At 56.8% G+C, this 24,578-nt stretch overlaps 2 protein-coding genes across 4 annotated transcripts in view; both read left to right on the top strand.

Annotated features, from left to right (window-relative positions):
- The window catches only part of ARMH3 (armadillo like helical domain containing 3), a 129,781-nt gene extending 121,654 nt beyond the window's left edge, over window positions 1-8,127 (top strand). The window contains exon 26 of the mRNA XM_082486574.1: window positions 5,761-8,127. Within this exon, the coding sequence (XP_082342700.1) occupies window positions 5,761-5,853 (93 nt within the window). The 3' untranslated portion in view covers window positions 5,854-8,127. The remainder of the gene's footprint in view (window positions 1-5,760) is intronic.
- An 8,141-nt stretch (window positions 8,128-16,268) lies between these two features.
- KCNIP2 (potassium voltage-gated channel interacting protein 2) overlaps window positions 16,269-24,578 on the top strand; it is a gene marked incomplete at its 5' end in the record, with an annotated part of 45,570 nt that continues 37,260 nt past the window's right edge. For 2 of the 3 annotated variants that reach the window (XM_082486176.1, XM_082486174.1), the window contains one exon: window positions 16,269-16,401. In XM_082486176.1, the coding sequence (XP_082342302.1) occupies window positions 16,329-16,401 (73 nt within the window). The remainder of the gene's footprint in view (window positions 16,402-24,578) is intronic. The other variant, XM_082486178.1, reaches the window with a different exon arrangement.

Below are 24,578 nucleotides of genomic sequence, written 5' to 3'. Positions count from 1 at the left end.
GACTGCTCGGGCCCGTCAGTCTCTGTTTCTTCTGCCATGGGGATCCACTGTGCTTTGTGGTGGTATATTTGCATGGTGGAGAAGCTGACTGCTCCCACCTTGGGTTTATCACACAGAGCAACTTGGCCTTTTTGCTGTTATGGGGACCGCAAAGTGTGGGACTGAGTGGAGTATGTGATGCTGATGAAACGTGCCTGCTCATTGCTTTCCTCCATCGCTCACACAATAGGGTTCCCAAGCAAAGAAAGCAAAGGCATTCCCTAGAAACGTCTCCTTCTGCCAGAGGAGACGACTAATGGTAGGAAGCCCCACAAAAATAATATAGTGAAGGCAAAACTGAGCCCAAATAATTTGGGTTGGTAGTTATATTCTTCAGCAAGCCAGTTTGCTCACCCTGCTCCAGACAGCCCCGACACATTTCTTTGTCGGACAGCCACATCACAGGGGAGGCAGTGTTTTTGTAGTGGCTGGTATCCAAGGGGAGCCTGGTTTTCCTCACTTTGGAATCATTACAGCTTCAGCAAAGGGAGAGATCTCTAACTCTGGCAGCTTTCTCCACCAGTCTGAGAGCTGATTCTCTCTCCCAGCTCTGTCCTTGCTGATTGATGAGTAAATTGATGCCTGCCCACTCTGTCACGAGTCTGCATGAGTTTGGGAATGTTATGCCTCCCTCTGTCTACAACTGCAAGCACGCCTGAATTAGTTTTGCTTTCTTCTGCAGAATGCTTTTTAATGTTTTTTGGGTAGTTCCAGCACTGCCATTGGGTAGGATATGGGCAAAACCACTTGCAATCACTTTCATGCCATTTTTCTGTGCTCTTTTGTGCCTGATTTTCTCTCTCTGGCCTGCTGTTTGATACCATGTCTGAAATACATGCAAAGAAATTTGGCCATAGCCTTCCTGTGACATGGGCCTCTCCTGTTACCTGGAAATAAGACACATTCATGTTTCTGTTGTCACCTGTTCTGTCCCAAGGGCTCCTGCCCTCCTCAGCCAGCATCTCCTTCCCCAGCCTCTCGGCCATGTGGCTGCTCTGCTTCCTGCGTGCCCCACTTTCCACTTGGCCTGGCAGAAGCTCAGGCTGATCATGCCAATTGATTAAAATGACATTCTCAGTCCTAAGATCATCACAGCTACAAAACACTTCAGCTAAAATTATTTTCTTCCTAGCCCAATGTGTTGGTTTTCTTTTATTTTTTTTTCCCAAAATCCAAATTTTGTATCATTTAACAATCTGTTTAGCATAACCAGTCCCTCCTCAGCTCCCTTCTGAAAATTGCCCATCCGGGTACCCCTGGGACCGTCTCCTCAAGAGTATATGAAAGCCTGAATAATTACTGTCTAAATGTGCTGATTTGACCCAGTTGTGAATCTGTTTAATCCACATTTCTCTAGATGCCCTGAGAATTGGGACCCTATTAAATGTTCTTTACTCACAGCTACAGAAAATCCTCTGCATTCCATTAAGCTGTTCCCTCAACACAGTGGGAAATCAACCTGATATGTTATGATTTGTCTTCAGCAAACTCAGCTGGCCTCCTGTCCTCCGCGGTTTTTTTTTTCCTCTAGGTGCACAGTAACTGATGGCTTTATTAATTGTTCAAACAACTCATCAAAAAGGCCCTAGTCTGTTCTGTCCTGCCCATATCCTCTTCAAACCAGGTACTCGGCTTCCTTTTTGTGAGGCTTCTCAGTCTTTACTTCGGCTTCCGTCACTGGTCTGATGTTGGATAATATCCCCCTACCCAATGCATTGTGTTTAACTGCTGAGGGTTGCAGGATTTCATGGAGGGGGCAGAGTGAAGTTGCTTCAATTTCCTTCATGGGTTCTGCCAAAGGGGCAGGGCTGGTGGTGAACTACAGGTTTCCAGTATGGTTTCCAAGCTCATGCTGGTCCCATCAGGTCTTCCTGAACAGGATCTGTTCGCAAATAATTCTGTCCAGATTCTGCCTGGTTTTCTTACCTCTTTCTGTGTGATTGCATTAAAGCAAATCCCTCTTGGTGGGGAATGACACGCAGGAGCCATTTTTCTTTTTGGCTGCCTTTTCATCTCTCTGTGCTCCCATTAAGCGGGTGAGCAGAAACTTCCCCAAGCCATTCTCTTGGCTCCTTTATGCTTAGAAATCTTGTTCTCTCACTCCTGTGACGTGCTTTGCTAATGCACTGCTTCACTTCTCTGGCTTTGCCTCAGTGCTGCTCTTTCTTGCTAATCCCAAAGAAAAATCTGCTTTCTTCTCCCATTCCCTTTTCAAAGAAGCTTTCAAAGGCCTTCGATACTGCAGCCACATTGTGGTGGAAGGTGATGTGCAGAGTGTTTTATCAATTGGGTTTTCTGGCCTGTTGTGCTGCCTTTGAGGGGCTAAAGGAAGGAAGCTAGGAAGTTTTATAACACATTTTTTCTTTTCCTTTGAATCCTCAGGGATGTCTTTTGAGGTCTGTGCTGCTTTGAGAGAATGAATGGTTTGGATGTGAGCTTTTGGACCCTCGCGTTGCAGCTGGAGGAATGGAGTGGAAAGAGATTCAGCATCTTTCCAAAACATTGTGTCTTTGCAGTTGGATAGGTTTCAGCAGAGTCTCAAAATAGTCTGATTAGGGATTGATTTCTGCAGGGGAAATTACACTAATTTGACTTTTAATTAGATGTAGTAGTCAGTGTAAACCTTCCTCCCATTGTTCAAATTTCTTAAGAGCTGCTTGTTGATTGGAAATGGGTTTGATTGGTGGGACTTGCTGCAAAGTAGGAGCGTCTGTACAGTGGTGCACACATCCAGCTATAATGACACAAAACTAGAACTCAATAATGTTTTCCTCATATGGTTAATGCCACCGCTTCATCCATTCTTTCATTTGCTCATTGTTCTCCAGGTGATGTCAGCATTCCATGCATTTCCCATTTCTTCAAAGTCTGTGGCTTAAATATGATCCAAGCTGCAATTAGGGAGGAAACAACTTTAAAAGCTCTTCTGGCCATAGTGTGCTCCAGCATGCTCCACACAAAAGCAAGAGGGGACATGTGCTCTGCTTTTACTTCCTTGCAGAATGAATGTTAAAGCTCTGAGCTGGCTTTCTGGGGCTGGTTTTGAGCCCTTGAATAAGCCACTCTAGAGAGTTCTGGAGGCTTCCAAGCTGGCTGCCAGGCCTGGGCTGCCACTGCACCACAAGGTAGGGAGGAGTCGTGGGGTGTAGCCTTGCGGATGGAGCAGCTCAGCCGGACTGCAAAAAGCTTCTGAAGTTTATCCTTGGTACAGGCTAATACCTCCCTGTGTCACTGTCTTCCAGCCCCAAAAGGGAGATGAGCTCTGGCTCCCTGTGCTGAGCTTTGGTGTTGAAGATAACTTGATTTAACTCTAATTTGAGCTATTCTTACCTTTTAAGCTGGTTGGCTCAGAGCTGCCTGTTTTCTCACAGCAGAAGAAATGCTGGGGAGAGATTTGTAGAAACATCGGAGTCACCTTGTGTGTTATTATCATGCCCGCTCCTCTCCCCAGCTTGTGTTAAAGCATATCGAAGTCCATCTAGACCACTCTTGACCAAAGTTTGTGTGTAAGCTCCTCTTGAAACCTGAATCTGTCTTAAGTGAAAATAGCTCCACACTGGCTCCAGGTGATCTACTCCACTGCTTCACAACCCATATGTTTAAAAGTATTTCCTCTTTCCCAGTGTAAATCTTCTTTGTCTTAAATTAAACTGAGTATTTCTTGCCCCATCCCTGGGGAGCCAGAGAAATATTACTCACTCTTCTCTTTCTGACCTCATTTTACATATTGGAGAATGTTTGCTCTATTCCTCCTAAACCTTCTCTTTGCAAACTAAACAGGCTTAATTTCTTGTGCTCTACCCCATAGCTACAATTTCTGCTAAGCCTTGTGTTCTCATCATGTGCCACTCCAGCCGCCCTTTCTGGTCTTGTAGAGACTGCTGCCACATCCTTCTTGGAGACCTTGATGTGTATACAAGCTGGGCGTCTGCTGTTGCTGGTGCCTGACTCCTGGCAGCAGTTCTTGAGGCCAGGAGCTCATTTCTGCTTGTTCTTTCTGTTGCTGGGACTCATAGGAATGCTTCTAGTCAGGATAAGGATGCTGTCTTACACTACATGTAGCATCTGCTGCTTTTCTGCAGGCAGTCACATTCCCCAGGGCAGAGGACGTTCCACATCTGTTTAGCCATGTTGTTCCCCTCTTGTCAGAACTGACTGGATAGCTGAGACGGGGAGCACTTGGTAGGATTAGGACCAAATCCTGTTGGGGGGGGTCAGGCTCTTGGCATGGAGACAGCCCATTGTAAACCAGTGTTCCAGACACCACTTGCAGTGGTGTTTAACATAGGCTGTAACCTGTGGTTATCTTACAAGACATGATCCCAAGCTAGTTCAGTATGGAGTAAGTCAAAAGACATCCAGAGAAGAGAGGTGAGGGGGTGCTCCAAGGGGGGTGCTCCAAGGGAATGAAGACGCACGGGGTGTCTGCCAAGCATCCTGATAAAGGAGAGTTTGTGGTTTCTGCAGACACCCTAAAACTTAGAATATCCTGTCTTTAAGTGAAGGCATCATCAGTAGCTTGCTGGGGTTGTTAGGGTCTGTGCAGTGGGACTCACTGGGCTTCATTTCACAGCTTTCCCTGTTAACCTCCCATGTCTTGATTTGCTTCTCACTCTTACACGTTCTGCCTTCTTGGGAGCTTTCTGCCCTACCCCTCTGTTTTTTCTCACCACAGCAGCAAGTGGGACCCTCAGCAGTATAAACGCTGCTGACTTGTTCTTCCAGCCCCCAGTGTTGGATTCCTCATTCTGCTTCTATGTAATTCATCTCCCAGTGCTTTTAAAAAGCACAAAACACTAACCAGGTCAGCAACAACCTTATTATCACAGGCTCTGAGTCTCTGGGAACTGTAATCCCGTTGTTTGGATGAGCTTGTGTCAGTTTTGCTTTCTGTCACTGCTGCACAGTCGCTGACACAGATGATGTTTGACTTTGTTTTCTCGTTGCCGAGTGCAGCTGAGACCGAGCCCAGTCTGGGGCCTGTGTGTTCGGCCAACAAATCTGCGGGAACAAAGCGGGAAGGGAAGCTGCCACACAACAGGGCTGCCCAGCTCTGCCTCGCAGACTCTGCGGGTGACCAGGAGTCCAGGCATTGTGAAGGGATAAAGGTGTCTCTTCTTCAGAGACAGCCAGTGAGACAACTTCAAGTGTAAGGCACTCAGCACAGAATACACACAGCTGGCTCTGGTTTTGTGCCAGCTTGGGTGATAATTTATGTTTACAGCAGGGTAGCATGGCCTCTGTCCTTTCCTTGACTCTCTTTGGCTCTGCAGGTTCTGGAGCAGGACAGAGGCTGTAGCACTGCATTCATCCAGGAGAATGCTGGCTGGCACTCCAGTGGGCACTGGTAGAGAATGCTCTTCCAGCTGCAACCTGGACGTGCTCACTTTCCCTGTTACTTTGCCCCAGAACAGGAAATACATCATAGCTCATACATCCAAACAGAGCGTCCTCTCCCATCCCTTTCTTATTTGGAATTTACTTTCTTTACTGGGACTTCACTGTAGACACTCCTGTTATTCCAGGAAGCAGCTAATCCTCAGGGATTTCTTGCTAAACTGGGGTCTCGGTGAGAGCTGGCTGCAGTAAGTTTTCTGGGGCTATAACATCATGTAAAAATGTTTCATGCTGAACCTGGAGGTCAGCAGTGTCAAAGCTGCCACGCTTAAGGAGAGCCAGGAAGAGTCCCTCGGCTAAAACATTTTGTTTTGTCTCTGTCAGGTTCGGTCCATCAGCATCAATGTGAGGAAGAACCTTGCTTTCAACACGCTGAGCCAGGAACTGCTGTTGAAGGAATTCTCTACGATCTCTTGAAGCAGGGACGCAGCCACTGCGCAGGGCTGACCAGAGACGGGCCTGTTCGGGCAGGGACACTACAGATCTGCAGCCGGTCGCCCCTTGCCTTCCGCCTGCAGAAGGGACTGCATTTCTTCTAGGGGAGAGCCTTGCTGCTGTGTGTTTGATCCCAAAGGCTTGCGTTTCAACAGGACTGGGGCTGAGGAGAGGTGATCGGCATGTTGAGAAGGAGGAGGAAGCAATTTTGTAAGGTGCCATGGGGGTGGGTAGCCGTTCCTGTGACGTAGCAATGGGAGATTCCCTCCGCAGCCTCAGGGAAGATGCACTGAAAACCTTTGTAGCAGAGCTGGGGAGAGTTCACAACCAAAATAATAAAACCACTCCAGCTGTGTGAGACAGTTCTGGGTTGAGATCGCTCGCCTGCTCTATGGGTAAAGGGCTGTTCTTTTCCGTCAGCCTGGATCAACCTGCCTTCCTGCAATGTAGGTCAAATCCACTGCCCTCCCATTGGGAATGGCTTTGGGGTATAAAACAGTTTCCCCAAGGAGCAGGCCCTATTCACTGCTGGCTCCTGATGTCAGAAGGTGTCACCTGAACCAAGCCATCAGATTACTGGAGAAGAAGAAATTTTGCCTCCGAGGCTGTTGGCTTACAGGGTCCAGTCTGAGCCAGTATGCAGCAATATGGGTCATCAAACAGAGCACTTGGTAACTGGAGACCAGCTCTGCTCGGGGACACTGTTGCTTCCAGTAGCCCGGCTCATCTCTGCTGTTTCTAAGGTTGAGGGACATTTTTAGATATTCCGCTTTCATGGGGCAGAGGACAGGCTGACTCCCTCTCCCCACTCCCCTTACTGCCCATCAGAGACTGCACTGCGACAATCCTACTCTTCCTCACAGGAACGTCTGCCTTGCCCATATTTGCAAGTGCCCGGTGACCTTCAGGAACTAAGTCATCCCCACTTTTTCCCTTGTGTAGCACGCAGTTACAATGCAGCTGGAGAAGTAATTCCTTCACTTTGTAGCTTGCCCTCCCGTCTTCACCAAGCAACTTGCAGCAACAGTCTGCTGAGAACTTCCTAAGGAAGAGATCCGGGATGATGCTCCAGGGCACAAGCAGACCTTTCTGCTCCAGAGCCAGTGTTTCAGAGGTGCCCAGGTCCAGCAGAGCCTGTTCCGAGTGCTGTGTCAGGCTGCCAACTCAGGAATACGCAGCGTAAACACCCGCTCCCTGCTTGTGCATTTTCAGCTCCCAGCAGATGTTAGGGTCTGTCCTGACTCGGTGGATTGAAGCAGAGAAATTATTTCCATCCCAGATCCACGTGGTTTTTTTTTTCCTCTAAAAAACAGGGTTTTTTTCTTAAAAAAAAAAAAAAGTGCCTAGTCCCGCTCTTAGCCTCGTAGGTTAGAGTAGTGTGAGTGATGTGAATGTCATGCTCATTTACTACCATTTCTAGGCAAGGCTTATTCATGCTAATGTGTGTTAATTATGTTAATGTTTCATCTTTACCTGCCATGAGCATGGGAAACTGAAAGCTGTGTCCTTGGCCACCAACTGGTCACAGCACCCGATGAAGACCGTATATTTTCCTTAGGAGCACCGACTTCTCCCAACAGAGGATACTTTGCCTCGGCACGGAATTGTCTGGCTTTTATCAGCTAAGCCAGACACTTATTTGCTTTCCTGCCATGCAAGTGTGCGGAAATGTAGACATGTCAGAGGGACGGTGCTTGGGAGAACAAACAGGCTCCATAAAATCACTCTGCTTGAGAACAGGCTGGGACATGTAGGAAGAGGCAGCTTCGCCAGTGGCAAATGAGTAAAAATGCATCACGCTGCACTGTTGTCTGTATGTGTGGGGAGCTCTCGCTAGATGATCTCGCCTCTGAAGGGGGGAGTTTCTTCTAAAGGGGGCTTGATATCCTTCCTTAAGGTGCAGCCCCAGCATCGCTGCTGTCGGAGCACTGAGCCAGCTGTCCGCATGCCTCCTTTTCTCTGATCCCGCTTAGGCTGAGAGCAGACAGGTAGGTGAGAGAGTTGGGGATGAGTCTGACTCTGCCTTGCTGACCTCTGGGATTTGGAGCTTTTCACTCTGGGTTCAGCTACCAAAGGGGCACTCCCTTGCTGGCATGAACTGAGAACACCAGGCTGTGACTGGGAGCAACTCCAGAGCTCAGCCCTCATCCGAGGCTGAGGTGGGGAAGACGGTGACACACATCCTCTTGTCACTCTGTCACCAAACCAAGCACTGTACGTGGATGTACATACAAACCTAGAGCTCAATAAATAGCAGAGCCCTGCCTCTCCGGAGTGTGCAGTGTTTGTCCTTCACAGAGGGGAGAGTGGGGTAGTTTTGGGGGTGGCCCTGTGGCTGTTTGGTGGCATGCTGGCTGCAGCAGGGCAGTCGCTTGCCCTTGGGCTGTTCCTGCCTTTCCAGAGGGAGGTTGTGGTGCTGCTCAGCGGTGCCCCCTCTTCGGTCCAGGCTGCAGGTACCAGCCAGCAGCGAGCAGCCCTCTACCTCTTATGTGCCCCTGGGGCTGCCAGTAAGGAAGACATGAGCAAGGCTGAAGAGCCCGTGGATGTGAGCGAGGGATGCAGAGATGTGCACGGTATGGTGCTCTCTCTGCTGCTGGGGTCAGCAAACTCCTGCTCGCAGGTTCTGCTGCAGATTTGCCCTTTTTGTTAAACACCTTACTACTAGTTGTGTTTTGAGGCCAGCTTGAACTGAGAAGAAGTCATTTAACTCTAACATTCAGCCTCAGGACGTGGCTGATGGCCCCAAACTTTCCCGTATCTGATCTGAGCTGTTGAGTGTATTTTATTATATCTAATTCATAACCCAGTCTATTATGGGAAGAGCTGTTTTTGAGGCTTGGGGAGTGTGGGGAGAAATCAGATTGCTGCCTTTAAGTTAGGCAGCCGCTGCAGGGAGACAAATATTTTACAAAATAATGACCAAATTCTGGAGGAGAAAAATTGAGTTTGAGCTAAACTTTGGAGGGAGTTATTAAAAATTGATTTGTAAGTGCCACTGTGATTTTGGGTATCATCTCTTCTTCCTTAGCTCTTACAGGTCCCATTTTTCATGCAGGCTTAAGAGAGAGGCAGCTCCTCAGGAGCTGAATCTCCCCTGCCCGGGCTGTGGCTTGTCAGAGGAGACGCCGAGCCTTGGGGACAGGGTACTGATGGGAGGCTGGTGGGGGGAGGCAGTGGCGTGCGATGGTTTGGCCGCTTCTTGGGGGTGCCAGGAGCGGGTACTACCAGACCTTTGACTCTTAGGTACAGCAGCCAGAGAGCACCTTGGCCCACCTGCTCTGGTTCACAAACCTCTTCATTCTCTTTGTCCCCGCACGTGGCATGGGGACCGTATCTGTGTAGGGTTGAGCTGCCCTCCACGCAAGCCTGTCCTGGTGCCTGTTGGGGGGCTTTTCTCTCCCTGCCTGAAGAATTGCACTCTCTTGCCCTGCTCTGGGGTCGTGCCAGGCTGTTGCACGGTGGGTGTTGGGAGGAGAAGCCTGCTGTGATGGGGTGAGCTATCTCGCAGACAGCACTTGCACAGGGCATCAGCCCCAGCGTGCACCATCTGCCTCCCCAGACTTCCCTCCTGGGATGGAGCCAGTGTCCTGCCCGGCACGCGGTGGGGAGAGGGAGATGCCTGACCCTGCAGAGTCACAGCTGCCATCGTGTCGGGGCTGGTGTGCGGCCAGCAGTCTGTGGTAAGATTTACAGCTGGCTCTTGGCACTGGCAAGCAGCTCTCCATCTTGGTGTCAGCACCAGTGCCTCCTGGATATTTATTCTCATCTCTGTTTTCTGAGCTCTGTTTTCTTGTTTGGTACTTGTTGGGAGGAACAAGGGCTGCGTCCTGTCTGTGCTGAGCAGCGTTGTGCTGGACGGAGGTTTGTCCCCATGGAGGTGATGGAGTTTTTTTTGGCAGATTAGCCCTTGCAGTAACATGAAAGGAAAGAGGTAAAGCCCAACTTTGGGAGCTGCAGCTATCCAAAGGGGCGGGGATAAAGGTAGGCTTTTCCCCCAGAACTTGCAGTGGAAACTAATTAATGCCATTGCTGGCATTTTCAGGGGGAGGGCAGACAGAAAAATAAATGATGAATGAAAGTCTGGGCCAGGAGGCTGGAGAAGGGCTGTTGTTCGTGCTGGTCAGAGCCCTGGTTCTCCCCACCGCAGCACGGTGTGGGTGAGCTCGGGGGGACACTAGACGAGCACAGGGGCAACCACAAATAGATGGGGCAGGCGGCAGCACCCTTGGGGGAGCATGGCTGGATGCTTGCCTCACTCCCATTGTCTTGTCCCCATCCTGGAGGGCCGGGACAAGCGTGGGGTCCTGTCCCCTGCGGGAGCGACCACTGCAGCTCCACACTGTGCTCCCCTCTCCCAGCTCGGCGGCTGCTGGAGCGCGGGCCGGGCCATGCTCTGCAGCCTCTGCTCTCCCGTGCTGTCCCTCCAGGGCTAATTGAATCATGTGGCTGGAAATTGAATCCAATTGAATAGATTAAATGAGCCGGGGTTGCCGCTCGCTGCAGCGCAGCTCAGAGCCTTGCCAGGCTGCTGCCAGAGGCTGGGAGCTCCCGGGAGTCCCAGGGGGACATGAAGGGGCTGGGGGGGCTGCAGGGAGACGGGCACCCACTGGGATGGGCTCTTCCCCTTTGACAGATGAGCCCTCAACCATTTCTCGACGACGTGCAGCCTGGCTGGGTCCCAGGGCCCACAGGTCACTGCTACAGGCAGGCACGGGTTGGGTTTTGCTCATTTCCTCTCTGAAGCGATTAGTGACTAATTAGCTGGAGCCCCCCTGCTCCAGGGTTCAACCAGGGCCCTCCCAGCGGCTTGGAGGGGCGAGGATGCTCTGATGACCCATGGCTGTGCCCTGCTCAGCAGCTCTGAGCCAGTTGCTCTCCCAGCATATGGCAAGTGATGCTCCAGCAGCACCGGTCTGTGTCACCTCAGCCCCCGCGCCCTGATTTCGGCCCCTCCGCTGTGGCCATTGCCAGAACAACAGGATGGGATAGGCGACAGCGAGCAGCGTGCCGAGACCATGGTCGCAGCGTGGACATCCCCTCCCGTGGAGGTGAGCTGGGGCACAGGGCTATGCCCTGGCAAAGCAGGAGGACGCATATCCACAGCGTGGACTCGCTCATGACAGAGATGCACACCTGTTTTCATAGCAGACCTGCGCTGCTAAAAGGGCCCCTGGTGTGGTATCCAGCGTGCGGTAAGTGAAGGCTGGAGATAGTATCTGGTTCCTCTTTAAATAAAAGCTGAGCCCACAGGCATTGAGCACACGAACGCTTACAAGATGCTCTGTAACGCTGGGAGGGCTTGTGAGACTTGGGGCCTCTCCTGACTCCAGGAATGCTCCAGTCCACTCTCTGTAAAACAAGTGCTTTTCTTCACCCAGATTTTGCATCTGTTATGCAGAAGTGGCAGAGAAATGTTCAGGGTGGGCACAGAGCCCACCCAGCAGTGGGGCCGTGCCGGGGAGTCCCTCTGGGCTGGAGGTGTGCGCAGAGGCAGGTGACCGGCTTTTGGCTTTCGAGGATGCAGAGTGGGATGCAAAGTCCTTTCTCCCTCCTGTGCACCCAGATTTCTCCCACCTGCTGGTTTGCATTTGACAAAAGGAGGTTCCCTTTCTCCTGCAGTATTCCTGCTCGCAGGGCTCGCCCAGCAGCTTGCAGACATATGTTCCTCCTCAAGCTCCACAAGATTTTCAGCAGCTGAAATTTCCCCCCCAGATCTGAATGTCACAGCGGCCTCCCACCCACCCGTGTGTCTCCGCAGGGTGGGTTAACAGAGGTGGGAGCAGTCCTCCCTCGTGTGTGTCCTGGGTGATGCTGTGCTGGGGCATCACCTCCCCAGGACCTGCTGGTCTGCTGCAGCTGCTCCCCCAGTGCTCAGGACCCCAGACCTGCACAGACCGAGGGGCTCATCTAGGTCTCGTGCCATCCAGGGTAATTTCCTCTGCGGATGTAGTAAATATCATGGATTATCCCTGAGTGAGGCCATTTGTCCTGCCTGGACCCCCCCCAACCACTTGCACGGCCATGAGCATCCCTCCTCTGGGCTGGGGGGGCTGCGTTGGGCCCTGGGAGGGGAACAGCCCCCGCTGCTGAGCTGCTCATCTCCTCCTAAGGCTGCTGTTCACCGTCATTTTTCCAAGGGGTGAAGCTGCTTTAAGGAGCTCCCATTTCAGCCCTCTGCTCCCGGAACAGGCCCCTGGGTGCTGCGTCCCGTGTCCCAGCCCGGGAGCTGCCCAGGAGCCCTCTCTGCCAGGGGAGCAGAGATGTCCCTCACCGCCAAGCGTAAACCTGAGCCCAGCGGCACCAGGCGACCGCAGCCAAAATAAGATTAATGGCATCTGCTGAGAGCACATCCCGGGGACTGCTATTGATGACCATGGCTTTAAAATACTGTTAACAGTGGATAAAGCACCATGATTTAGAGCACTCGGCAATTACATCTCTGTTTGAAATTTCCTAAAGATAGGATCGGACTCCCGAGTCCTGCTCTCTGCTTTTCCGATAGAATTAATAAGAAAGGAGATATGCAATTAGACAAGGCGCAGGCTGGTAGGGCAGATCGATGACTTGTGGTTACCTAATGAAGTGTTAAATTGTGTCTTTCCCTCTCCCTGTCCCCCTGTAGCAGCCGCAGTGGGTTTGCAAGGCTCGTGCCTGGGGGAGAGCCCCCCGCACCCCTCTGCCCCAGCCCGGTGGGGTGCGGACCCCAGCGCTCCTGCTTCCTTTCCAGGCTCTTCTTGCTTCTGTGGATGGGAGCAGTTTGGGATCATCTTGGGCTTCATGTCGAGCCTGGGGTTTCCAGCAGGGCTCGCGGGGACACATGCAGCTGGAGCTGGGGGGGGTGGTGGGGGTGGTGGTCCCAGCGGGGAGCTGGAGGCATGGATGAGGTGAAGGAATTGGCCCTATATTGCAGGGTGGGTGTCCTGGAGAGGAACAGGGATGGTTGTGGGTGGGCTCAGCTCGGTCCCACCTGGGTCTGGACGTTGCTGGTGGCAGCCTGGCACAGCTCTGCCTGCAGCCGGGCTCTGCATCCAGCGCTGCGGGCAACACTGGAGCATCCACAAACTTGTCCCCTTCCCCAGTTACTCCTGACAAGGCTGCGCTGGCCGCACGCCAACCTGGGGACAAAGGAGCGCCCTGGACAGTGCGGCTCCATGCGCACCTCCCGGCACCTCTCGCTCCGACTCAGAGCTGTTCCTGGCTGCGGCTCCAGTGCCCGGGGAGCAGCGTTAATCCCCTGCAGATCCTTTATCAAAGTGCTGCACCACTGACAGTGTGACGGATGGGCCGCTTAGGGAACGTGCCTCACGCCTGGGCTGATGTGAACGGGTGATTTCCATCACAGCGAGGGTGGATGTGTGGCACTGGGGACACCCTGCCTCCGAGAGACACACAGCCCGGGGTGCACCTCGGGGTGCAGCACCCCTCGCACTCCCAGCTCGCCTCCCTCCTTGTGTCTCCTGCTTACCCCCCTGTTCTCCATCCCCATCCCACCCCGCTGCTGGCTGTGCCAAGCCCTGGGGCTGGTTTTTGTGGCCCCGTTTTCCCTGTGGCTCTCTGCTGCTCTCCCAGAGATGAGCTTGGGGACCTGGATGCTTCCACAGGACCCCTGCCCACCCCGGCAGGCTGGATCTGGCCACCAGCCTGTCCTCTGCACTTCCCTGGCCCTGGACATTGGGGTATGGGCTTCACAGTGAGCTCTGCCCCATTTGCTGTGGAGCCTGTGCCACTTCTTGGCCAGCTGGGGCACGGCCACCCCTCCCAGTTACCCCTTGTAACTGGGATCTGGGCCCACAGGAGCCACCAGAGCTCCTCCAGTCCTCTGCAAACAGTTAATCCAGCATTGTCTGCAGCAGCGCAGACCACCAGTGCTGCCTGCGGATGGCTCCTGCCCACCCTGGACCTGCTGATTGCTTTTGTGGTGAAAGCGGCCAGCGGCAGCGGGGCTGCGTGAGGCATGAGAGCGTTGATTAAAGTCTCCGATGCTGCTTCGGTGATTTTCCCCAGCCTGGCCCAGACTTTCTGCATCTGCCGCATGTCCCGGTGAGACGTGCCGCAAAGGATGCTCCCTGCTCTCCACTGTGACTTTGCTGCTGTGCCCGTCCCTGGCCAGACGTGATTCCTAAGGCATCTCTGTGCCCGGTGCACCTGCATCAGCGCCCTTGCCTGGGTCCAGGCAGACGGGCAGAGACCAGACCCCTTCCTGCCCCAGAAAGGCAGCAGCAGCCGGCAGTGGGCTGCTCCCACCCTGGCACCCTGCAAACCCCGTCTCCCAGTGCCCAGAGAAACATTTAGGGGAGGACGTCGCAATTTTCCCGAGCAGAGAAAGGCTCAAAGCCTGTGAATCCTGGCAGGATGCCCAGCCCTTGTGTCTCCTGAGGAAAGGAGCTGTGACCAGCAAGCAAGCGAGCTGTGTCCCCCATTTTCTACACTGTGGGGAGGGTGGGCTGTGTTAGCCTAGCCCTGGGGCTGCCCCATCCTACCCTGTGGTACCCACTGACCCACCCGACTTTCTCCTCTCTCCCCAGCCTGGCAAAGCATCTCTCGTTTGCCTGCAGGAACAGGAGCACTTAGCTGGGATAAAAATAGCCATGTTTGCCTCCCGATGGACCGGGGATGGCAGAAGGTGAAAACTTCCCCGGTGCAGCTCTGCTGGGCCTGTCACGTCCCTGCCAGCAGGATGGACCCGCAGGATGCTGGAGATGGGGCGGGTGATCCTGGGCACCACTCACGCAGCCCTGCCACCAAGGCTGCTTCCCTGGGACACTGCTGGTGCCCAGGGGCTGCCAAGAAGATGTGGCCGAGGATGTGATGGAGAGGATGGAGGAAGGAGGGTGGGAAGGGCGAGAAGCAGCAGGATGGACAAGCCCAGTGGCACAGGGGTTCCTTGAGCTGGCTGGGTTTTGGCTAAGCAGAAAGGACATCACCAGGGCTGTCCCGGGAGTTTCTCTCCAGCCGGGCTGCGTGCATGGGCTCTGCGGCGGTGGCCGGGCTACGGAGAGGGCCGGGGGAATGTGTTTAGTTCTCTGAGCATTTCTCCACTGCGTTTTCCTCGCTAAATGGCTCTTATTTTTAGATCCAGGCAGTTGCTAAGCATCGCTGCCTCGCTAAGGCGGCTTCTTTCATGGCTTGACACCAAAGCACGCTGACAACACGCTGCCGCGTGAGCGTGGCCCTCCCTCCTCGCTGCTCTGGATTCCCTTTCTGCCCTGCAGCTCCCGTGGGCTGGGACTGGGACAGGGTGCTTTGCCTCTCCCCAGCTCCTGATCCCCTCTGTCTGTCTGCATAGATCAGAGGATGAAGGGAGGAGAGGTGGGAATCTCTGGGAGCTGGGCAGCCCCTGACACGTGCCCAGGACCCCTGGCACGGTGCAAACAAGCAGCACACGGGCAGCAGCTTTGCCTGTGGTGGGGACTCTCCAGCACAGTTCGCATCCCCTGGGATGGCATCATGCACAGATGGCAGCAAATAACCGGGGGCACCAGCGGTGGGGCTGTAAGCTCCTCACTTGGCAGCACTGTGCCCCTGGAAGCCCTCCCAAGCTGTCCTGCTGCTTCACCCCTTCCCCAGGGCTACAGAAGGTAGGGGAAAAATCCTGCTAAAGGCTGCAACCCCGCATGGGAACCCCGTGCTCGGGGTGGAGGGCAGGGGGGGACCTGCTCCGGTGCTTGGTTGCAAGCCGGTGGACTTGGGCCACCTTCCCCACATCTCTGCTGCCGTCTCCTGACCACTGCACATCCCCTCTCCCCCTGACCAATTTCCCATCCAACTTCTCCCCCGAAGGGGGAATGCAGCAGCTGCCCTAGATGGGACAGAGCTGGGGTCCCCCTTCCCCTGTATCTCCTGGGGGTCCCAAGGCACAGCCTGGCATAGGCACCGACATGGAGGGCTTGGGGGTCCCTCGCTCCCCTGCAGCGGGGGGTGGGGTCTGCGCTCCTCCTGCTGCCCCGTGTCTTCTCCATCCCCATCCCCTTCTCCACCCCTGCGTGGGCACTGACCCCCGGGGCTCTCCCAAACCGCCGGAGACCCCACCTGGGTGCAGCCCGGATCAGCTTCTTCCTTGCTTCTTCCCCGGAGCCACCCCCCGCCGCCGGAGACAGCTCCCCCCGCCACCCGCCCCCGGCCGTGCCTCAGTTTCCCCGCGGCGGCGCGGCGGCGGGGCCGGGCCGGCGGCTCCCGGGAGGAGGCGGGGAAGGACGGGAGGGAGGGGGCGGCCGTGCCCAGCCCCGGCGGCGGCGGCGGCGGCGGCGGCGGGGAACGGGGCGGCTGCGCGCTCCTGCTCTGCCGTACCGAGCCTTACCGATCCGAGCTTCCCGGCACCGCCGGCCCCTTCCTGCTGCCGCGGTGAGTCCCGCGGGCGGCGGGGCGGGGGGAGGCGGCGGGCGCGGGCCCCCCCTGCCCGGCGGCGGAGCCCGTTCGCCCCGTCGCGGTTCCCCCCCGCCGCTCGACGGGGCGGGAAGATGCGGAGCAAGGGCAGGAAGGAGAGCCTGTCCGACTCCCGCGACCTGGACGGCTCCTACGACCAGCTCACGGGTGAGTGCCGCCCGCCGGGGAAGGTGCAGCAGCCGGTCGGGACCACGGCGCGGGGGCGGCCCCGGGAACCCCGACCCGGCCCCGAGCACCCTCCCCCCCCGCCCGCTTCCAGCCCCGGCTGAGCCCTGGCCCCCCTGCCCGCCCCGCTTCGCCGCACGCTTTGCCCGGGGAGGGGTGGGTGACCGCGACCCCGGCGCTGGAGCAGGGGGACAGTCCCGGGCTTTGGGGGGGGGGGATACTCCGGGGGAGGGTTAGAATCGGTCCCAGCCGGGCGGAGGTTGCCCCGAGGCAGGTTTGCAGGGAAAAGGCCCCCGCAGGAGGCTGGGATGCTTTAATCGCTTTTGGCCGCCCCCAAGCTCACTCTCCCTCACCGCTGCCCCTCGGGACATCAAGGTTTGGCGCTGGGCTCTCTCCGTCATGCCTTGGACCCCCCACTGCACCCTGGGGTGGCACAGTAGCACCCCAGCAGCGGGTTCCCCTGAGAACAGAGAGGCTCACCCCGCTCAGCAAACCCCAGCAGGACCACAGAGCCTCGTGTCTTCTCTGCCTGTCACCCGGTGTCCCCCAGAGCATCTCCAGAGATGCTCTGCTGCCGGGATGGGGTGGCTGTGGGACAGGGAGGTCAAATATGACCCAGCTGTGACCTTACTGCATCTCCCTCCATCCTTTGCCCCAGCAGGGAATTGCCTGGCTTCTCACATCCCACCACAACACGCATCCATCCATCTCCCCTTATCCCCCACTGTCTGGTAGCAAAGTAGCTGGGCAGGGGCAGGTGACACCCCTCCTTCCCCCCGTGTTCTCCATGGACCAGGCCAAATCCTGTTCCCTTTCAGGGCCTGTGTCACAGGAGCTGTGAAATGGGGCAGCAGTTCCCGCCTGACTCCTGAGACGCATGACGGAGCCAAACCTGTCCGTAGCCGGTGGTGTTGGGTGCCGTTGTGCTGCAGACACTGGGATGTATGCACAGGAGGCTCCCCCGAGTCCTGGTGATGCTTTCCTGCCACAGCCTAGAGTGGATTTCAGGCTTTGCTCTGGAGTTTCGAGGCGGTGGTGGTAGCAGGGCAGGACCCCTGCTCTGCCTTCCCGAGCAGCCCCACACGTGGGAAATGCTGCTTGCTGCCTGCCCAAACGTGCTGCAGGGAAGATATTTTTGAGCTGTGTAGGAACTTGGAACCCACCCACAACTTTTGGTTTCTCCGGTAACTTTAAAATGTCCATATGGATTTAAATCAAACGGAGGTTAAAAATAAATTCCAGTCTCTCTGAGGCTGAGACCTTTTATGCCGGTGCTTACTCCTGAGCCAGCCATGCAGCAGGAACCTGGGCGAAGGGGACCCGTGCCGCTGTGCCAGCCCCTGCCTGCGGGGACGGGGCTGCTGGGAAGCGTCCGGGGAATAAGGCTGGAAATATCTGCCCCATTTCCCAGCGTGTGAAACGGAAGCTCCGGGAGGGCACATCACTCGTTTGCCACTGCTGTCAGGTCGCTGACCTGCCAGGGCAGAGCCGGTGGTAACACCAGGTACCCAGGGAGGGAGCTTGTCCCGGTGGTACATACAATGGGTACATTTCCCCCACGTTCACTGAACACGCCAAAGCCATCCCTCCCTGTGCAGCGAAAGTTGTTTTTCTCCCAGAAAGAGTGGGGAAGTGATGCAGTCAGGAGGAGAGGGGATGCAGACTTAGATCTGGGGAGGGTTTAACAGCTGGAACCCCTGCCTGCTAGCCTGGCCTGGGCTCTCCCAGCTCCCCGGGGATGTGGTGAGGAACCGGAACCCCTCTGGGGCTGTAGCAAAGCCCCGTAGTGGAGCTGGCAGTTCCAGCGAGGGTTTAGCCTCTCCCTGCAGATGGGAGGGTCCCTGCCAGCACCCGCTGTTTAGTAGCTCAGCCCTGCTTGGGGACAAGCATGGGCAGTTTGGGGTGTTCCTGCAGCCTTGGGGACCCACATCCATCAGGGTCTATCAGGGTCCGGGGGGACATCTGCCATGCAAGAGCTGTTAACCGAGAAATGATTTGATGTCAGGTGATGCAACGGCCCCATGGCAGCTCCAGCGGTTGCTGGTGTGCACAGGGACAGCAGTCGGTCCTGCTGCCTCCCCATCACTCCCCAAAAGCAGGGGTGGGGATGATGAGACCCCCATCTATGTGCGCCCAGAGAAGGGTCAGCAATACCCCCTTCCAAAAGGAGGAGAAGGGCTAAAGGGAAGCAGGACCCCCAGCCATACACAGCGTAGAACACTACCACCACCAACCCCCCTGCCTTCCCCAGTAGCACATTGATTTTTAAATTTAAATTGCTGCTGAAAATGAGGGTGCAGTGACAGCCTCCCCCCCCACACACCTCCCCGTGGCATTTCCAGTGGTGCCCGGCCACCCTGGTCCCCGGCCGGAGCAGCCGTGGGCTGTGCAGGCACGCGGCACGTGGATGTGTGTGTGAGAGGCGAGAGCGCCTGAGTGAATGAAAGCTGCCTGCGTGTGAGCGGCGGGAAGAGCAGGCACCGGCTGCCTGTGCCGGGGAACCCTGGCTGTGCCCGGCCCCGCTGCGGCGGCGTGGGGCGAGGGCAGGCGTTGAACGTCCCCGGCTGCTGAGCCGGGCACTGGGAGCCCGCCCGGGTGCTAAGGAGAGAAATGTTTAGGTTACGCCACTAGGAAATTAAACCGGTCCATTTCTGGGGTATTTAGATGACGCTAGCGAGAAATAAAAGCCGTCCATAAATTACATTATTCCTCCAGTCCTCTAATGACATGAGTGATTAGTGTGCAAGCAGAGCCTGGAGCCAGTGTCTCGGGACTGCTCTGGACATGGCCCTCCGTGCGAGAGGCATGGGAATCCGGTATCGCTATGCCCTGAGGAACGCAGGTACTGAGTCCCCAGCCCCAAATCCGGGCAGCGCGAGAGGCGAGGGGGGGCTCAGAGGCAGTTTTCCCTCCCTCCCGCCGCTCCACAGGGGTGTGCGGGCAGTGGGGCTGCCCCAACCCCAGCTGGGGAGCAGGGGTGGGTGGTCCAGGACCCCATCTCACCCCACGGGACAAGCCCGTCCCAGCGATGCTGTGTCCTGCGAGCGGGACGGCACGTGCCAGCACAGGGTCAACACCTGGGCTGTTTTGGGGTGGGTTAAACCTTTAGCTGCGTTTTGGAAGGAAGAAGGATTCACCTCCGGAGCTGTTGGTCCCCCAAAAGGGGTTAGGAGTCTCACTTTTCACCCCTGCTTTTTCACCCCTGCTTTCTCCCTCCCATTGTCATGTTGTGGGGTCTCGAGCATCCGCTTTGCTCCACCCCAAAGGCAGCCGCAGAGTTTGCAGTGGGTGAACAATTGCTATAGAGACCGTCTGCCGAGCTTTGGGATCCTCCTGCCTCCCGAGGCACAGCTGCTGGATGGGGACTTCCCTAACTCTTAGCACTTTGAGCAGCCCACCCAGTGAGATGAAAAGCGTAGGTACCAGCGTAGCAGCAGCATCTGGCTGAGCTCTCCTCCCTACCTGGAGGGAGGGTGTTTCAAAAGCGTCTCTCCCGGTGGCAGTATGAAAGAAGAGACGGGGCCGAGTGGTCCCCGACAAACGTGCTGAGGGGACGATGGGTCAGTGGGGTTGGCAGGAGGACGGTGGGAGCCGGGCTCCGGTCCCTGCCACGGTGTAAAGCTGAAAAAGCTGTGCCCCGGCGATGCGGCTGCTGCGGGCGGGTACCGAGTGATGGGCAGATCTAGGACTGCACCGGGGGCTTGTTCTGCTGCCGGCAAACCCGTCGGCTCCGTTGTGGCTGCTCACAGCCCGTGATCAGCCAGGTGGGAGGAAAATCTCTGCGAACTTGCTGTAGCGTAGGACTTCCACCTGCAAGGGGGAAAATTTATTTCCCGGGGTGTGGAGGGGGTGTCAGTGCTAGCCTGTCCCAAATAATAGCGTGTGTAGGGGGAAACACTGAGATCTGCAGCTGGAGGGTGGGGTGACGGGGCCAATGGGGTGGGAATGAGGGCAGGAGGCAAGGCAGGGGCTGGATGGCGAGTGTGTGTGGCAGGTTGTGTGCCGTGGCTGCCTGCTGCAATGGATCCTGGGGAAGGGGACTGAGATGGGGACTGTGCCTGAGACCATGGCAGCGCCTTGCCCGTGCCCGGACGATAGCTCCTTCTCTTGCCCAGTTGCTTCCTCGAGCAGCACAGGAACACCCCTGGGTGCAGCGTCCTGCCGACGCGGGTCTGGCAGGGCCGGCTGCCTGCATCCCTGTGCCCAGCAGCATGTGTGGGTTGTCCCTTCCACCCAGGAGGGGTGACACACACTGATGTCCTTCCCCCGGGGGGGTCCAGCCCATGGGAACCAAGCGTGCTGCCTGTCCCCCTGCTCCCCCGCTAACCTTCCTCCTCCGCACCGCTGCTGCTGCCCCACATGTTCCCCCTCTGCTTGCTGCTTCTGCTCCTGGCGCCTGCAGCCTGGCGGTGAGGCTGGGCTGGAAGCTGGACTGACCCTCAAGCCAGGTCCCCAAGCCCCCCAGGAGGTCCCCAGTAAGGGTGGGGTATGGCAGGGAAAGGGCTCCCACTTGTGCGCTGGGGTGGGGGGCTCCCGTGGGTTCCCCTCTGTGCCGAAGCGCCCTGCCCTCGATGGATGCTGCACCTTCCCGGGGTGATGGGAGTGTTGCCTGACTCTGCCGCGTCTCTGTCTGCTGTCTCCCTCTCTCTGGCATCTGTACCCCTCTGCCTCTTCCCTCTTTGCTGTCCTGGCTTGTCTGCAGCCCCTCGACGCCAACGAATTCCCCTCTCACGGGCTGTTGTGGCTTTCCCTGAGCGGAGGCTGAGATCCTGCCAGTGGGGAGGTGGGATGCTGCTCTGAGCCCACGCCGTGGCAGAGCCGCATGCGGGGCAGGGGGCACGGGGGACGATGCTACTGGGTACTGCTGCCCGCAGGCAGGTTGGATTTTGCAGGTGGAGAGGCCAGAGCTGAGGTTTTGGCAGCTGCCACCGCATCCCCGCAGGCAGAGGCAGGTCAGAGCTCGCGGGGAATTGGTGGCACAGGATTAATTGACAGGAAGTTCGTGGGTTTGGTCGGAGCGGTTAAAGGGCTGATTTCTGCAGATGCTGATGCATAATGCATGGGCTGTCGCAACTTCGGCCAAGGTGTACAGCTCCTGCTGCACAGGGCTGGCGATGCACGGGCAGGGAGGGGTTTGCTCTTTTGCCATCCCCGGAGAGGAGCTTTTCCCCACGGCTGGCTGCGTTGCAGCCGAAGAAGATGTCTGGATTCAGTGGTGCTGCTTTCCTGCTGTGTGCTGTGCTGGGACCAGTTGGCCCCAAAGTCTTGGGAGCCGGGACAGGAGGAGGTTTTGGGGGGTGAGCAAAGCTGGTTCCTGGAGCAGGCTCTCGTTTCCCCCAGGCTGCATTGGGTCCATACATCCTGGCTGGAGCTGAGCCTCGTGCCCTTGCCTTGTAGCCGGGGCATCAGAGGGTCGTGCCAGCCCTGAAGGATGGGAGAGACCCCATTAGTGGAGCTGCCCTCCCCCTCCCTCGCTGGCTCTGTTCATTAGCAGTGTTTTCATTAGGAGAAGTGGTTTGGTTTTGTTTAAGCCAAATTGCTGTGCTTGGGAGATGATAAATCCATCTGCTGGCAAATCGCTCTCCCGCCACTGGGATGGATCCCAGCCCTGGGCTTTAATCGTGCTGCAGATGAATGAGCCTCTAGTGAAATGAATCTCCCGGCCGTGCCCCGCCGGGGGGGCTGAGCCGGGCAGGCTGCCTCCCCGACGCCACGGTGAGGGTCTCCGGCTTGGGATGGGGGATCAAAATCCTCTGCTAAAGCGTTTGTAGAGCCCTGGGGGTGGTTAGTGCGGAGCAAGTGAACTGCTGAGGCTGAGGCTGGTGCAAGTGGCTTCCCTGGGAGCAAAGGGAGCCCTTTTCCATGGGGCAGGGGCTGCGGGTGGGTGCAGGGGTCCTGTTCAACCCACCGTCGGTGCCAGGGTGCTCTGCTGGCAGTCAGGGCTGGGTGGGTGCCATGCCACGGGGGTGAGGGGCAGGACGGTGCATGGGACAGGGCTGGAGATGGGGTGCAGGGGATGGAGCATCCCTACTCTCGGCGATACCCTACCGAGCGGCTTTGCAAAGGGGATGCGGCAGCACAGCTGTGCGGTGCAGGAGGCTCTTGTTGGGGTCCTCCCGTCCCTGAGCTGCTGTGGCTCTGGCTGCTTCTGGCTTTTAGGGAAATTTGGCTGAAAATGGGTGCAAGCAGCCCCCCGGGGAGCAGTGTGAGTAATTATCTTGTTTGGAAACGGAGCCCTGTGGGAGGGGAGCTGGGGGCAGGGTGGCTGCTGTGTCGCTGCTGGGGATGGGGCGAGAGGGGGACTCTCACCTTTGCTGCCTCTGAATTTGGGTCTTCTCAAACGTTTCCTCTCTGGTCATACAGGGCAAGTCGCCTATGGACACTTGTGGGCAGGGGTGTCATGTACACACATGTGTGTGCCCAGGCTCTCACGGCATCGTGCCTCCCCTGCCTGTGGCTGACAGCAGCCCCCAGGGTTCAGCTCTGTCTGGCTCTAGGTGACTTCAGCCCCATTTTGGCAGGAGCCACCCAGCTTTTGAACCTGGCAGGTTGGGATCCCTCCTGTTCACGCAGCTGGCACCCCTCCCGGCACCCCTCCCGACCCCGGGACAGTGTTAGCATCGCTGCTGGGGGCTCTGGCGTGTGGCAAGAGGGTCCGTGTCCCTCCCATGCTGCTCCTACTCACCCCATCTGGGGACATCGGGGACCTGGGGATGTCGAGGTCTGGGGGACATACAAAAAGGTGCCCCAGCTCTGAGCACAGCTACTGTGGTGTCCATCCGAGTCCTGTGCCAGCCGCATCCACAGCGAGCGTGCGGGGGGCTGTGCCCTGTGCGAGGTGAGGGCACTGCGCACCCCTGCACGCAGATGAACCCGATCCGTGCTCTGCTTAGAGAGCCCTGGGCCGTACCGGAGACCAGCTGGTGGCTTTGTCCTGGATGGGAGAGGGTGGTGTGGGGTCTGGCTGACTCATGGAGAGGTCCGACAAGGACAGCACCAGAGCAGCAGTGGTGCCCGGGGGCAGGCAGGGGATGCTCAGAGCCCTGAGGGTCTGTGCCGGGCTGGCAGTGGAGATGGATGGCTTCACCTGCGGTCTGTCTCCTGGGAGCAGGTCAGAGACAGTGATGGAGTGACTAACTCTGCAGGTGGGCTGCTGGCACAAATCCACTGCCACAGCACTGCTGTGCGGAGACGGAGGGACTGACTGGGCAGGACGGGACCCCCCTGGGCTGTCCTGCTGTGCCTGTGGGCTACCTCCTGTGGCAGTGATGTTCTTGCTGGGAAGGGGCTCGACAGCCTGTTCTCTCTTCTATGAGAGACTGGCAGGACCCTGTCACTGAGCCTCCATGGGGCAGAAAGGGGGACCCTGCTCCTGGCTCCAGGCACTGACCCCAGCAGCAGGGCTGGGATGCATCGGCTCCCTCACCTACCCTCTTCCCATCACCAAAGCCACGCATTTGGACACCAAAAAAGCACTTTCTAGGGATGGAGCATTGTTGACAGTCTGACTGGGATCTGAGCGCCAGGGAAGAGGGTTTCCGGGGTGTCTCCCTTGGCTCTGTTTTCTCCCTTGGTCTGGCTGGGGAAGGTGCAGCCCTGTGGGATGCAGGGGGGCACCGGCAAACTCGTGCATCCTTGGGTCACCCTCAGCCCCAGCAGGAGCCAGGGAAGAGCTGTCTGGCTGCTCTCACCCGGTTACTGTGGCCCATCCAGCCGCGGCGGGGTGAAATGAGAGCTGGCCTGCTTGCTAACAAGATTAGACAGGAGAGCCACTGCTCCTGCCCCGTTTGGTTAATCACTTCTTCCTAGATTGAATTTTTTAAAATTGCATTGCTTACAGAAAGCCCCTGAATGGGTTTAAAGGCAATAATCCACCCAGCCCCTCTGTCGCTGCAAGGATCCCCTGGGACTACATAGCAGTGCGTTGTTGAAGTCCCCGGTGTCCCCAGGAGGTCGCTGGCTGGGCTGGCCAGCCATTGACAGCTCTTGATTTACTCTGGGAGGAAATATTGATGAATTTTTAATGGTGTGATTTAGCGTAGCCTCCTGGAGGTGAGGGAGGAGGGAGAGGGTCAGGCACCAGTCTCTGTGTTGCAGCATGTGTGACAGGTCCCCTTTGCCCCTCACTCCGGCCCCAAGGGCTGTGGTGGGCAGCTGCC

This window comes from Vanellus vanellus, assembly GCF_965231255.1.
Source record: "Vanellus vanellus genome assembly, chromosome: 7".
NCBI classification, from domain to species: domain Eukaryota; kingdom Metazoa; phylum Chordata; class Aves; order Charadriiformes; family Charadriidae; genus Vanellus; species Vanellus vanellus.
Note: the sequence above shows the minus strand (reverse complement) of the source record. Positions and strands in the feature narration are given on the sequence as shown.